The sequence below is a fragment of the Rhodnius prolixus genome, unplaced genomic scaffold (genome assembly GCF_049639745.1).
Source record: "Rhodnius prolixus isolate KJV_2025 unplaced genomic scaffold, Rpr scaffold_5, whole genome shotgun sequence".
Lineage (NCBI taxonomy): Eukaryota > Metazoa > Arthropoda > Insecta > Hemiptera > Reduviidae > Rhodnius > Rhodnius prolixus.
Window position 1 is genome coordinate 9362294 of NW_027411624.1, and position 14782 is coordinate 9377075.

At 30.4% G+C, this 14782-nt stretch overlaps 2 protein-coding genes and 1 long non-coding RNA gene across 8 annotated transcripts in view; 1 reads left to right on the forward strand and 2 right to left on the reverse strand.

Moving 5' to 3' along the window:
* The window catches only part of LOC141458232 (uncharacterized), a 29364-nt gene extending 28703 nt beyond the window's left edge, over positions 1-661 (reverse strand). The window contains exon 1 of the long non-coding RNA XR_012460814.1: positions 348-661. This is a non-coding gene — a long non-coding RNA (uncharacterized lncRNA). The remainder of the gene's footprint in view (positions 1-347) is intronic.
* Positions 662-1514: 853 nt separating this feature from the next.
* Positions 1515-13505, reverse strand: LOC141458183 (protein scarlet-like). Its single transcript, XM_074135847.1, has 15 exons — positions 13020-13505; positions 10267-10487; positions 10127-10175; positions 8759-8808; positions 8547-8680; positions 8301-8453; positions 7790-8031; positions 4174-4405; positions 3975-4006; positions 3744-3849; positions 3326-3550; positions 3095-3230; positions 2499-2604; positions 2086-2186; positions 1515-2003 (listed from the first exon to the last, which is right to left on the reverse strand). The coding sequence occupies exons 2-15, from the start codon at positions 10484-10486 to the stop codon at positions 1822-1824; spliced, it is 1968 nt and encodes a 655-aa protein (XP_073991948.1). The 5' UTR covers position 10487; positions 13020-13505; the 3' UTR covers positions 1515-1821.
* Positions 12036-14782, forward strand: part of LOC141458210 (uncharacterized) — a 60979-nt gene continuing 58232 nt past the window's right edge. For 2 of the 6 annotated variants that reach the window (XR_012460782.1, XR_012460783.1), the window contains exon 1: positions 12036-12523. The gene's annotated coding sequence lies outside the window, so the exon portion shown is untranslated. The remainder of the gene's footprint in view (positions 12524-14782) is intronic. The other 4 variants (XR_012460785.1, XR_012460784.1, XR_012460787.1 and 1 more) reach the window with 4 other exon arrangements.

Sequence of the window (14782 nt, forward strand, 5' to 3'; positions counted from 1 at the left end):
TCTAGCTTTCTGAAGAAATGATCCCCTTTTAAGAAATATCTTCCTACCAACTGTTCGATAAGAAATTGCACATTCAACAGATAAGCCGGCCTTTTGTGAGGTAACAGGCTTCAAAAGGTTTGTAGCCACATCTATTCTCTTTTATTTCGAATTTAATAATGGTCTAGAAATCGACACAAATATGAACTAAGTCCTTTTTTTCTTTTAATTCCCTTAATCCTTAGCAATCATACATAAAATCTATCTAGACCAATTAATAAAATACTAAAATCTCAGGGAAGTCAGCGAGTAATCAAAAGTAGTACTCTTAGTGAATGGGTCAAATAAATATGAAATACTTGACTTACATTAGGTTATTGATGAAAAATTATTTTCTCTTAAGAACTATTTCAGCATAATGTGCGATTCCAAGCATTGATATCACATATTTTGTCGCAGTTGCAAAAATTCTAAAACCGCTAGCAATTCTTTACTGAATAGATTTTTCACTTAAACTTTTCAAACTTCACTTGAACTTTTTCATTTTCACTGAAATTTGTAAGTAGATCGAAAGTAATAGAAACTACTTTTATTAACAATACATTAATGTAACCAGAATAAACTCCCATGCATTGTAAATTTAATTCAAACGGAATCCTTAGAGGAAAGGTAAATATTTAACCGAAAAATGCCGACAGAAACCGATCATAAACGATTGTAACTAAGTAAGAGAAGATGTCTGTAGAAGGTGTCTATTAAGCTACATGGATTCTGAGTTATTTCTGGGTAAAATAAATCCACGACTTTATCAGTTACAAAAAATTTCTTTTTTCAAATTCACATTAAAGTCTCCAACCTAACAGCCTTCATAGTTGTTTCTAGTTATTTGTAGTCTTTCCAGTTTTATATACTATATATATATTTAAAATTTGTGGCAGGCCGGTGATAGGCTGCATGGGCCACTTTTTTTCCATCTGCATTAACAGAACAGAAAGTTTACTTTTACTAAAAAAAAAATCCCAGAAATTTGATTAAGGGTCCTTATAAGAAATGGGGAGTAGATTCTTCTTAAGTGAATGAATTGACTCTAACGTTCGGTGTCGGAAGAAATTTTGAGAATAGCAGTTAAGAGAAAGTCGTGTGGTTGTTCGCACCATATTTTTCGATGTAATATTATCTGTTTTCTGACTAGCATTTTCATTTACTTTCTATGTGCCTTTTTTGTTTGCATTATTGTTTTCTTAATTCTGTTATAAATTTCCATAAGCTTTTGATGTAGATCAGAAGAAAACGTTTTTTAAAAACCCCTGATCATAACCGAACATCCACCTCATAACCCAAAGCCAGACGAATTATGATCCAGTTCAAAAACTAGAAGTTTTACATTAAACTTTAGCACAGTAAAGTATAACAATGTCACTTAAACCTTTATTATTAAAATGACGTATAATTTGTGTAAAAATTCAAAAAATGACATTTATTTGAAAAAAATTTTTATTTAAAAAAACAGGTACTATCAAGAAGAAAATTTTCCATTTCATGCGATAATAGAATAATTTATTGAAATTCAAACATACAATCGTTAAATTATGCTAAAATAACTATTTCTTGCTTTAGAAATATGTTATTCAACATTTCAACTAATTTCCAAATACATATTATAACGACACTATCATAAAACTATAAAAATTATATGAATGTTTATACATTTTTTTAAAAGCACCATTAAATTTCTTAAATTTTTAAAGCACCATGCTCGAGAAACTGCATTATAGCAGATTCACGAACTTTAAATACAATTAATCAGTTGTGCAATGTTTCTTTTACTTACAAAGATACTGATCAATATGCAGCTTGCTTTTTACTTCTGTTCCAAAATGCTAGAAATCCAATAACATGGCAAACACAATATATAATCATTAAACCTACCATATCTAGAATGAAATTATTTTCACTATAACCGTAATATTTAAGAACACCTTCTCCAGTAGAAATGCATGGCACCTCGGGCTTTGATGAGCACGCTGAGAAAATATAGAATTTAATTAATAAGTCTGTTGAATTTGTATAAAATTTATTAAATAGAAATAAAAAACTTTATCTTACGAATTTTTTCTACTTGAGACCATTGTAGAATTGAAACTGCTTCCAATCCATAATAAAATACTGACACGTACTTTACCCAAGCAAAATGAAATGGTACATCGCTGGAACATCACAATCATGTAGATTTCAAGTGTCACTGTCTTATGTAACATAAACATATTTTAATATTACTTGCATACGAAATATATTATCCAATTAAACACCGAGGATCGATTAGGAAATAACAAAACACATTCTTTTTACCGACGATTCGACAAACTTAATGTCTTAACGTTAAAACGTGAACTATATCATCATGACCATTGACTAAGACTAGAGGAAACCTTTTCAAAAAATTTGTTTTATTTCCTTTTCGCTTCTCGATATTAATCAAGGTATAATCAACTTTAAGCAGTTAATTACAATGCAAATACCTCAAAGACATGTATATTCCACAAAAAAGCAGAGAGATCTGTTCCAAAGGCACTGAGAGTAATGACCCCGTCGATATATTTTCAAATATTGCTGATATCAAGCAGCCTATAAATAATTACATTTCTGAAGTTGGAGTTAAATTTGTTATCAATCAACACAAATTCAAGTTAGAGTTAAATATAATGTAATGAAATCTTTAAAAAATTAAGGTTTTCTAGTTCTACACATTTTAATAACTTTTTCGCCTAATGTTTACTTATTACTAATAATATAAAGGAATAACAAAAGTCTTGGGTTTTTTCATTCTTTTATAAGGTTTAAAAAACAAATTGTTCTCTTATAAAAGTATTTTTGACATTTTCATGCGGAACAGAATGTGAGATTATGCAGCTCAAAAACGGAAGGATATACACGAACATTGTTTCAACAACTACTAAACTTTTAATAAGATACCTAGATAGAAAACCTTTAATTCTTATTTACATACATGAGTGTTTAGTTCTATAAGTGTTTTGAAGAAAATTAAGTAATTTTTTTCAAAATGTCTGAGATGGTGAATTTATTTTAACATTAGTAAACAAAAATAACAAGTTACCATAAGCTGTAGCAGCAATTGAACAAGCAATTACTGGTATACAAAACTGAATAAATCCTGACAGGCCACCCAATAAACCTGGTATCCAAAACACCAGTGCGGAATAGATGATTGGTTCTAACAATGTTCTTGGTAACTGGAATAACATATTTTTATATTTATTTTTTTTCATACACAAAACATTAATATACTAAAATATGAAACATTAGTTGGAATAAAATATAAACTGACCAATATTATCATTTTAGATATATAATAGGCGCCAGGCGTGTACAAGCCATTTCCAACTTCTCTCAGCAAAATTGGTATTTCTGAAGGAAAAGTGTGCATCACACTGTAACTATATGCGAAAGTTGTTTCAACAATTACTAAATATAAAAACCCTTGCAAATTTTGAATTCCTTCTTGATCAACTTTTAGTCCAACGTAAGGAGTTGAAATCAGTAAAGCCATGAACTGAAAACAAAAAATGCATGAAATTCGGCTGAATTAATTACATTTATTGATTTATGGCAGAAACGCGTAAATTCTTAATCTACGATATCTACTCAATGAAGTTATTTTATTAATTCATAAAATTGACAGGAATAATATTTTCACCCTTGAAATATTCAGTCTTAAATTAAAAATATGAAGTCAAAATAATTACTAAATAAAAACCAAGCCTGATCAACTGATCCTGAGGATTCCTGGCAATGTCTAATACAGATCTCCACATCAACCAATTAAGTTGAGTAATTTTTTTTGGTGACTGGCTGTAAGTAAACGAAAATTGTAAATCATATAAAAATGAAAAAGTAATAAAATAGTTCTTAAAACTTATTTTATAATTCTCAATAGCTGCTGTTTACTTAAAGGGAACTGAAGGTGAACAACTTACATGGCCAAATATTTAGCAAAATCATTTTTCGGCTGAAAAAAAGAAAGAAAATCGTTTAAGAATTTTCAGCACTTGTAGTATATTGTTGTAATTAATTCATCATTTCAATAAAATTTTGTATAATAACAATAATAACGATAATATTTTCACCATAAGAACGAATAAGAAATTAAGACCATCGATAAAAATTCAAATTTACCTGACATAAAATGGAATCGTATGGTGAATCAGTATTATCGGTTATATATGGTTGTTTTCCGTATTTCAGTTCAGATTCAAGTTTGTTTAATAAATGTTCATAATGCTTTGACATTTTGAATTCTGTGCAAATTTTATTAACTCTAATTACACTTTCAGCATCATCTCCAACAGCTAATCGTGAAACGAGAAATTCGGCTAAGTTGTATGTTGACGGACATACCATGCCCACACTAAAAAACATAAAAAAGTAAATAAACAGCATTGTTTACCAAAATAAAATACCATCCCAATCATTATTATTATTATTATTTTTTAAGAAAAAGAAAGCTCGACAAAACAGTAATTTCGCTTCAAAACTAAATCAAGCTTTATCAACACGCAACGTATCGATGAGTTCTTGACCGCCCAAGAATCCTATAGCAACAGGATTTTATAGCAATACGAGTTTGTAAATAGGTATAAACTTAATAAAGAAATGTATTTCCATTAAGACGCACTCCGAAAACATAAAACTTGGGTCGTCAGAAAGAAGATAAGCGTAGAAGATAAATGATTTGACATGGATGAACGATTTGATTTGATAAACGACGATTTTCAAACGTGAAGGGCCGTTTGGCTGAGGTTCGACTCTTTTGAGAAGGAAAAGTTGTGATTTCAAACTTTACTCAGGAGTTCCAGATTCTTAATAAAACAGAAAGGACTTGAGAAGTGTTCTAACTAAAGAATAGCTCAACAGATCCTATGGGATGTGACGATACAGGCTACCTCCAACGGTTGGTATTCTGTCTAATATTTAATATTGTATTAGAGCAAGAATTTCCTAATTATGCAGTCAACACAAACATTAAATATAATGAGCATATCATGGAAAACAATTTTAGGCTGATCGCTGACTGGGCCATACGATGCATGCGTTTCCTCAGTCTGTGTGGTCCTTCAAGAAGCAAACAATGGTACGTATGGATATACCAAGCTTTTGGAATAATCCTGCAGTAAACTTAAGTGATTCAGATTACTAATGAACTGCCTGCCTCTGGTCACAGTTCTTCATCATAACTCAACAACTATCTGTGCGATACTGTTTAACTATTGCGTTTACAATCTGTAATCAGAGATGTTCCTCAAAGTTAGATGGCAGCACTGTTCTCCCCCACTGTGGAAAGACAAGTACTTGTAAGACAGTCGGTGATAGACTGTGAAATGTACGGGAACACAAAAATTAAGTATCGATAAAGTTAGATTTCGGATTTCGGGGACTACTAATTTAATCAATGAAAGGAGTTGAAGAAGGAATATCTTGCCGGCGTGGTTTGCCATTTCCTTTTATTATTATTATTTTATTTTTCATTTAAATTGCTATTGCGAATTACCCATGAGCCCTCCATTAATTATTAATTAATTTATAAGTTATTGCTTTCCATAGTTGTAATGTTTTGTATCTGATTCCTTTCATTAAATAGATATAAGTTTTTTGCAGTATTAATTTGTGTATCGATTTATTATTTCCCTCAGTTCCTCAGTAACATGTGACAAAAATTGATTAAGATGAAAATTGATTTTCCTATCCTTCATTAACTTAAGAACCATTTACTGAAAATTTGATAAATACAGCTGGCAGTTTTTTTTTTATATTTAAATCATATGAAGGATGGGAAAGCTTTTACAGCTTTTCTCAGTGCCAGCGGTATGCTTGATAGATAATCACTGTTTCTGTAATTCAGACGAATGAAACAGCATTATTTTATTTTATTTTTTTATCAACAGGATTTGGCATTCGCTTCTATACTTCATTTTATATATTTATATATAAAGTAAAGTAATCGCCTATTTTTTCAGGCTGGGCTTAACGTCAATTAGGCATCGTGAAGGGGGGGGGGGTGGAAGCACATACTTTACTGTGAACATTTTTTTCTAACGAATAAAAAGTAGCTATATGCGGGATTCGCACTGGGGAAGTCCTACTTACAAAGGCCACGCTCTTAACCACCAGACATATACCGATATGATAAGATGAGGTAACTGATTACCGATAACCGGTGGAAGCAGCGTAAACCCGTACGCAATAGACTTCTTGACCTACGAAGCCAAGATTGTGAGCCCGGTGGTTCTGTTCCTAGTGAATGTATATTTTTAAAAACGGGAAATACATGAGCGACAGGAAAAGTGGATTATCGCCAAACAAAGTGCGCAAATATCGCTTTTATAGATTATAAATCAGTACCCATCATTAAAATGTAAATTTTAATATTTTATAATATTTTTATGTGTATTACTTAATCTTCAGGAAATAAAAATGTAGTTTTTATAACTTGAATATGTTAATTAATGCAACACTATATGATGTGTGTGCAATATCAACTTTTTTTTATAAGTAAGTTAATGATACTACGCAGACTACCAGATTTTCAACACATTGACATTATCTTAAATGTTTGTTTCCTTCAAAGGAGTGAAATCGCCCATCTGCCCATTTCTATCCATATTAGGAATGTAAAATTCAAACACTGCGTTGTTCGATTCAGTGAATTTATTCAGTCTCGCTTTTACTATAATTGAACGTCAATGATTTGTATTAAAACCCGAAATTATTAGGATTTTACTTCATCTACATTTATAGTAATAATTCTGAAAAATAGTGCATAGTACTTTATCTTTATAAGTAGTAGTAGATTAAGCTATTAATATGTAAAGTGTTTGAATCGTTTGTCTCCTTATATCGTGTGACACTTTTGTTTGACTCGTTTGAGTTTGACATAACTTACTCTAGTTGTGAACAGTCTGTGCTGGAAAGTGAACAATACAGGTTGATTAAAATGGTGTTTCGATAAAGTTTGGTTCAGTTAGATTTGGAAGGCTACTAAATTAATTAGGAGCGAATAACTTGCTGACAAAGTTAGCCATTTCCGCTTCTTCTTCTTTTTTTTTTTTTTGAAGGTTGTATATTGGTACGAAGGCCTTTGACAATTATTTAAATTTAGTGCTCATAATCTTTTAGTAATGTGTGCTTTAGTTTTAATTTATTACATTCTAATCCTTTAATTAAATAAATATAAGTTATTGCAGATTTAAATTATGACTAGGTTTACAATTTCTCTTAGTTCCTATTAACTGTAACAAATATCACGTTTATTGAGGGTAAAGTGGGAATCATTCCGGCAGGGTAGGCTGCTATCTCTTAATCGTTATGTCCTGAATGCCCAGGCACTACGACAATGCTTATCAATCAGGTCGTCCAAGCAATGTCACTGACTGACAAGGCATTAATTTCGTAGAACTTAAACTGAATGGCTTTGAAAATTACGACTCTGTAATTATTATCCTACAATTTCAGTAGGACAAATCTATTGCAAATAACTCTTTTTGGAAACTAGCTGCCGCGAAAAAGAAAAAATCTGGTAGCAAGTAACAACGAGTAAATTTTTGAATTTGTGTATCCGAAATGATGGGTAATTTCTTTAATTTTAATTGTAGAAATAATATAATTTAGTCATATATAAATTAGTCACAAATAAAATGTTCGACAAAATTATCTGAATTGAAATAGCAAATAGAGAAAACGGTAAATCTGTGTTAAGACAAAGTAGAATGTAGGAAACAAACCACTGTACACTTACCTACTAAAAAACAAAGACGCCTCATTTGTGGTACATGTTAGAGCCAACTTGCCGCCCCCAACTAACAAATATACACTATGGAACATGTCAAACAGACCGGACGCAGGTTGGTGTATAGTGCAGATCACAGCTTTTCCTCTTCCAGCCAAAAGTCGTAGCTGTTCTATGACAGAGCTGGCACTATAACTGTCCAAACCAGTTGTAGGCTCATCGCAAAAAAGGATAGCTGGATCATTCAGCATCTGCTTGGAAGAGGTAGCAATATTTATTGTTAAGACATTAAACAAAGTAGTATATTGAAAAAAAATGCATGTAAATCAGGAAGCGCGTAAACAGTTAACTGAGACATTGGCGAGAAATTCGTATCGTCTAAAACCACAAAGATAAGAAGGGCTTTCGGAACGTCAAAACAAACATGTAACCTCAGTGAAATATGAAAATAGAAATTCAGCAGAATTTCATATATCTAAATGCAGGATAAAAAGAAAAGCAATTATGATGAAAAGTTCACCTGAACTGCAAGAGCCACCCTTTTCCTTTCGCCACCAGATAAAGCTGACATTCTTACATTTGAACACTTTACTATTCCTAATTCCGAAATAAGAGTTAAAATCCTCTGATTTCTCAGATTTGGACTGATAAAACGATCCATTTTTAAGCGAGCCTGAAAAATATGTTAATTATTTCCTTCAAAAAATAATTTGACCTGCAAACCATTTCTTCAATTTTTTGTTTTGTTTTTTGTTTTTTTAATTACCATTAATTGTAAATGTTCATTTACTGTAAGACAGTCAAGCGTTAAATCCTGTTGTGGCACAAAACCAGAGATTTTCATCATGAGATTTTTAGAGATCTGTTTTCCATTTACCAATATTTTTCCTTTAACATCACCTAAATATAAATAATTTTTTTATTAATTATCTTTCTTGATAAATAATTCATTATTTGAATAATAGAAAAGGTGAAAACCTTTCAGCCTTTGACTTATTGTTGCTAACAATGTCGTTTTACCCGCTCCACTGAAAAGAAACAATAATTAATTTGTTTGCTAAAAATTAATTAATTAATATTTTCTTTAATTTAATACATTTAACTGCTTTATTTTAGGAATTGAAGAAGACGGAGTTTGCTGAGGTGAGAAAACATTATACGGATGACTTAGTTATGACAGAAAATAAGGTGATTAAGAGACAGGAGAAACAAATTATTTTCTTTGCCTTAAAACATATTCTTTTCAGAGATTAGATTTGTCCTACTTAGATAAATTAGTTATTAAAATATCTGATGTGATACAGAGAAAATTAAATGAAATTTAAATTGGAAAACATCCGATAAACGATTGTCTAACTATAAATTTCAAAGTTCTAACCTTAAATTTTCCACAGACTTTAAAATTTTACTACATTTTAGTTGATTTAAATTTACTGAGAAAGCTTTCACAAAACGAGTGTTTAAAAGCAGCCTAACGTCCCACTTTCTCCAAAAACAATCTTGACCTCAATATCCTCTGAGGACTGATTAAAAACAAAATTATGGCCTACATAGATAAGGATGTTAAATTGCAGAATATGGGGTAGGTCCTGTTTACCCGGATCTTCACCCTTAAGACTTTTCTAACTACATGTAGATGTAGAAGTCCTTTTTTTTTTTTTTTTTTCAAGATCTAGGGATTATCTACCAGTTAATTTTACCTTCTCTAAAGTTACAAGAAGTTAATTTCGCAACTAGAGAAAACTAAATATCTAGTTACCTGCCTTTAGATAAAATCTTAGGTCCAGAAAAAGCAAAATCACCATGTACAAAAATAGTTGCGAAATCATAGGATTAGATCGATTGGTATGGTACATTGCTGAAACCTGTTCTTAACTGAGTTGCGAAAGAATTGGACCTTGAGCTATCTTCTAGAGAACAACCTGCCAGGAAAATCGAGAACTGAAGGATTATACTATATATACTTCCGTGTTTATAATTACGGGGCACCCAACCGGGAAAAGACTCAGAAGGAGGTCAAGGCTAAAATGGCCGAAGGATAAAAGGGGAATCATTTATTAAAAACAACTTTTTCGTGTTCAGACGAGCCCTCATAAAAACATGTACTTATCGTAAGAAAAACCTCTAAATTGAAAATCTGTTGGAAAATGGCTTGATAAGACTTGATTATTCTGAAGTCCTATTTTGGATACTTCAAGGTATCGCTTCTTGAAAGATTAGTCATAGTAAGGAAGAAAGAAGAGGAAGTTTCCTGAAGAAATAGGTAGAAGAGTACTTTGACTAGGATAACCTTGCAGTTAGACTATCGTCGAAGGAACTAAGTACATTTTATTTCAAGCTACTTACCTAGGTCCCATTATAGCCATCAGTGTTCCTGGTTCAACTATACCACTGACTAGAAATAAAAACAATAAAAATGTTTAAATTAGCATAAAAATTGCAAAATAACAAGATTTCAACAAATAAATATCAAAAAATATCTTTACCCTTTCGAAGTATTTTAGCATCATAATATCTAGTTGAAAACCAGGTACTTTTTTCTTCATTCTTTTTCCTTACCCAAACAGTTAAATTATGCCAAGATAGTGTTAATCCAGGACCATTAGGGCTTGGAGGTCGCATACAGAGCTTTTCGTCTGGTTGATCCAACATCTCATCTTCCTTAATATGAATATTTTTCTTAAAAAAATGATGACGGGAAGTCATGCTATAAAAAAAACAGAATTTTTTTTAATATTATTATATTATTGAGAAATCATATATATACATAGCCAAAGTAGATTTAAAAAATAAATAAAGCAATGGCAAAGCCGTCTGCTTAAGAGCACTGCTTAAATATAATTTAAAAAAGTACAAAATGATTTTTTTTTACTATAATTAAGTCCTTTTGTTCAGAATACTGATAATAATAATAACATAATTCAATTTAGAAGTTAGATTTTAAACACTTCTCTGGAAAACTCATCATAGAGTTTTTCAATTAATTAATTAATTGAGCTTAATAGCTTCTATTATTTAGTGCTAGTACCAAGTAAGTTTCAAAAGTGTCATTTTAAATAATCACTTAGGTTTTAGACGTAAAACCGGAAGGTAAAGACGCACTTCAAGTCAATCTATATGTATTCCCTAAATTTGCAAAGAATCTATATGGTGTAGAAAACTAACCGGTTAAGTATGTAAATTGCATCAATACAATAACGGTGATGCAATGATAGTGTACGGAAATACAATAGTGGCAAAAACACTAATGGTAACAAGGATAAAATATCTTGGTGTGAAGCATTCTGTTATTTAATTATTTATTTATTAGTTTTAAATGCAAATCTTTTTTGAATTTTATACAATTTGGTAATTCTTAGATATTTAATTCGCAGTAACATTCTATATGTTGTAAGAGAGAATGCACACGGAATTTCTACTTTGGGTAAGTCCAAACCCTTCTCACATGCGGGATAGCCTTAAAAATCATTTTTACGCGTAAATTTTCAAAATCAAAACTGTTGGATCCTTTTACGAGTAGTAAATACGCCAAATTAAAAAATTCAGTTGAAAAAATCGCGAAAAAATAAACAAAAGATAATGATTTAATTCTCATTAATATTACATAAAGAAGTATCGTTTAATTAATACGGTCCTACCAAACAATTATTCTATAATTATTTCTTCTGGGAAAACATTTCTGGTAAAAGTTGTAGATAAATGTAAATGTAAATTTAGTAAGCCAATAAAGCTTAAAAGTAATGGTTTAGAGTTGTTTTCGAGAAAAATCTTCATCCTCAAAACAAAAACTGAAAAAAAGGATTAAAAAAGTTTGGTTGATTATTTTAGTAATTTTTTTATTATTATAGTAATATTTTATTATAAGAATAAATGTAGAAAATTTCTTTTCAAACTAATTTTAGTGGACGCTAACTTAATAAAATCAATAATCTTCCACTGGAAAGAATGAAGATTCTTGTTTTTAAAAGTTTAAAATGCTCTTTTTTTTTTAAAAAAAAAAATTGAAATCCCAGTAACTAACTGTACAATAATGTCTATTTTATTTTCTTGATTTTTTAATGAACGTCTTCGTCTTTTAACGTTATTAATATCGTTAATGTCATTAATATGTAATATATGTATATTATTGTCAAATAATATAAATAAGTTCGGTTTCTTAACTTAAGGAAATACGACTCATTTTTATTTTGTTGCTGCTATGAAAAATTAATGAATTGGTTATATGCCCCTTTTTAGTCTTACATAACAATATACCAAAACAACTGCAAGGATATTGATATCAATATCAGCCAAATACCGTCTACTTTGATCCTGACGGGTTACTTTGGCCCACCGTCTCAAAAAATAAATGTTGGTTCATATTACAACTAAAATACAATATAATTGGAAATTATATTAATAAAAAAAAGAGAGATGATTACTTTAGGGAATTTTTGAATTTATAAGGCTATTGGGTTTTGTTTTAGAACCAAAAATGTGCATATTTTTAAACACAACAAGAACCCCAGCGATTAAGTACCTAACTTTCATTTGTTGCAACAGTACTGTTAAGTGCCAGGTTACAATATGTTAAAACAAACTTCGGAAGGTCAGTTCGAACATGACGAAGTCCAAAGACATGAATGGGCAGATATTAAGAAACAAATTTTCCCAGGTTACTAGACAAATGAAGACCCTTAGGTGATCAATTAGGAGTTCTAATTTTAGCTAGTTTAAAATGACTTTACAACATGTGAACTAAATGTGAGTAGTTAATATTTTTCACGCGTTTATTTTGGTTGAAGAGTGATTAAATAACAATAAAAATATATTTACAATTAGCGATGCCGTTCTATTAAAACACCATACATATAAAGCTTAATTAAATGTACTCAACATTCAAAAGATGAATGGGTCAACGTCAAAAGAATGATTGGGTCCACGTAACCTCTAGTCGGGGTTACAAGAACAAGTAAAAGCATTTAATAAAGATTAAAAAAAAATACATGCTCATTTAAGTTATTAGTGTAGTATGTTCGAAAAAACAATTTCAAACCCATGCTATCTCCTGCTTCCTTTCCTCTTAATGACCGATGTTACTAAAAAAATAGCGGTAAAGTGGCCCCGGTTGACGGTAATTGTAATAAAGTGTGTTTATAAATATATTTAATTGAAAATTTGCGTATAAATTTTAGCACTAAAAGGTAATTTGAAACCATAAAAATAAATAATAAAAAATAACACGGAGTATTGAACTTACATAACGAAGGGATGGTTCACAACTGGTATTCTGTTTCAGCCTGCACCTAATTTTTTTTTGTCCGTCGGTTACATAACAGGGTAAGACAAACACTTTTTTTTTCTTCTTTACATAAACATATTTTTTCGCTACACAATGTTTTTTACTCAGAGAAACTGCACTAAATAATAAGGACCGAATAAAAATTTAGATTTATTATTTTTGAAACCAAGACGAGAGATACATACAACCTAAGTACATGCTATAACATTCGAATGAAGATAACTGCTAAAAGATACAGTTATAAATGAAAGTTTCTAGAAAGGTGAAAAAAGTTAAGTCTCATAAAAATATTAAGTCCGCGTTGTCAAAATAAAGAAATAGCAAATTTGACACCAAATTATCGCAAAAAATTTCACCAAATATTTTCATTAAACAAAACGTTGATTATTCAACAACGCTAATTCCCTGAGCTGTTCCTTTTTTGGACATGTTTTTGAGACTGAATTTATATTTTACTTGGAAACACTTTTTCATCTAAAACAAAAAACTTTCATTGCCAAGTTGTTTTATAAATTTAGTTCAAATTAGTTATGTTTAAACTGGCCTTCAAAGAAGTAATGAAAGTGGACTTATCCGTATTCACATTTCATGCAGTATAACTGTACTGTGTTAGCTGTACGGGGCATTTCATAAAATATTAATTTCCTGAAAATAATTAAACATTTCAGACCACGTCATATTCAGGATGCAGATTATATATTATTTAATTATTGTAAATATCCAGACAAATGAGAGAATAATTTCTGTTCTTGTTCTTCTGTCTGATTGAAATTGTTTATACACTAAGACTATGTTTTAAATGCTGTTAATTCTGGTGAGAAAATTGATAAGTGCAAATATTTACGTACGAAATATCACAAGAAACACTATAACCACTTTCAAGCTTTATCATGTACTTAATTTTAACGTTGGTTTGACCAGATGAAAATATTATATTTTACACGAATTCAAGATCTTTTATTCCTTTCCTGGTCTCTGAACTCGCACGATTATCTTAAGCAATAAAACACAAATATAATATAATAGAGGCTATATCTTCAGTAAGAATCACTCTTTAATTAAATTCATGTTCACTTTCTTTGACTGTTCTTCCCTTTTGTGACTTCTTAGTCCATCCCTTTTGAACATATAGGGGCGGAATTCTGCTACCTGCTAATAGACTCCTTAGGTCAATGCGGGAGTGCTGCTATCTAACGAGAGAATTTTTTCTGACGCGCCATTTTGCTTCTTACCTGAAGCCATGATTTGCTTAACGCGTAAAAAAGAAGGTAAAATTAAAAAAAGTTTTTTTTCTGAATAAATTCCGCAGTATGTTTTAGGTTTCTTAGTCTCATGATGTAAATAAAAAGGGACATACATTTTTTTCCTGATTTTAAAAAATGATTCTGTGTAATAAAGGAAGTACACATTTTGTCATAAAAAAAAGAAAAACGTTTCTTTTCTTTTTTTCATAAATTAATGTCACACTTAGTTTCTAATAGTTTTTTAATTTTAATTAATATAATGCAGTGGGGGCTCGGAATTCTAATTCAGGAAAGATTCATGTTTTCGCTGCACATATTTTTGAATCACAAAAACAGTTAAATAAAGAAAGTACTTACGTATTTTGAAGGCGCATCATTTGGATTGTAAACTTCACCTCCTGCAGAAATTAGTTTTAAATATTAAAAGGTGAGTGTATCAACCAAATTCTATTACGTGGATGTAAATTGTGATATCCA

Excerpts from the sequence above, each read along its gene's own strand:
- LOC141458183 (XM_074135847.1), bottom strand. The coding sequence starts at position 10,486 with ATGACTTCCCGTCATCATTTTTTTAAGAAAAATATTCATATTAAGGAA. Across the intron at positions 3,231-3,325 it reads TATCTAAAATGATAATATTG|TTACCAAGAACATTGTTAGA; the intron begins GTCAGTTTATAT and ends ATGTTATTCCAG. Across the intron at positions 2,187-2,498 it reads GGAATATACATGTCTTTGAG|CGATGTACCATTTCATTTTG; the intron begins GTATTTGCATTG and ends GTGATGTTCCAG.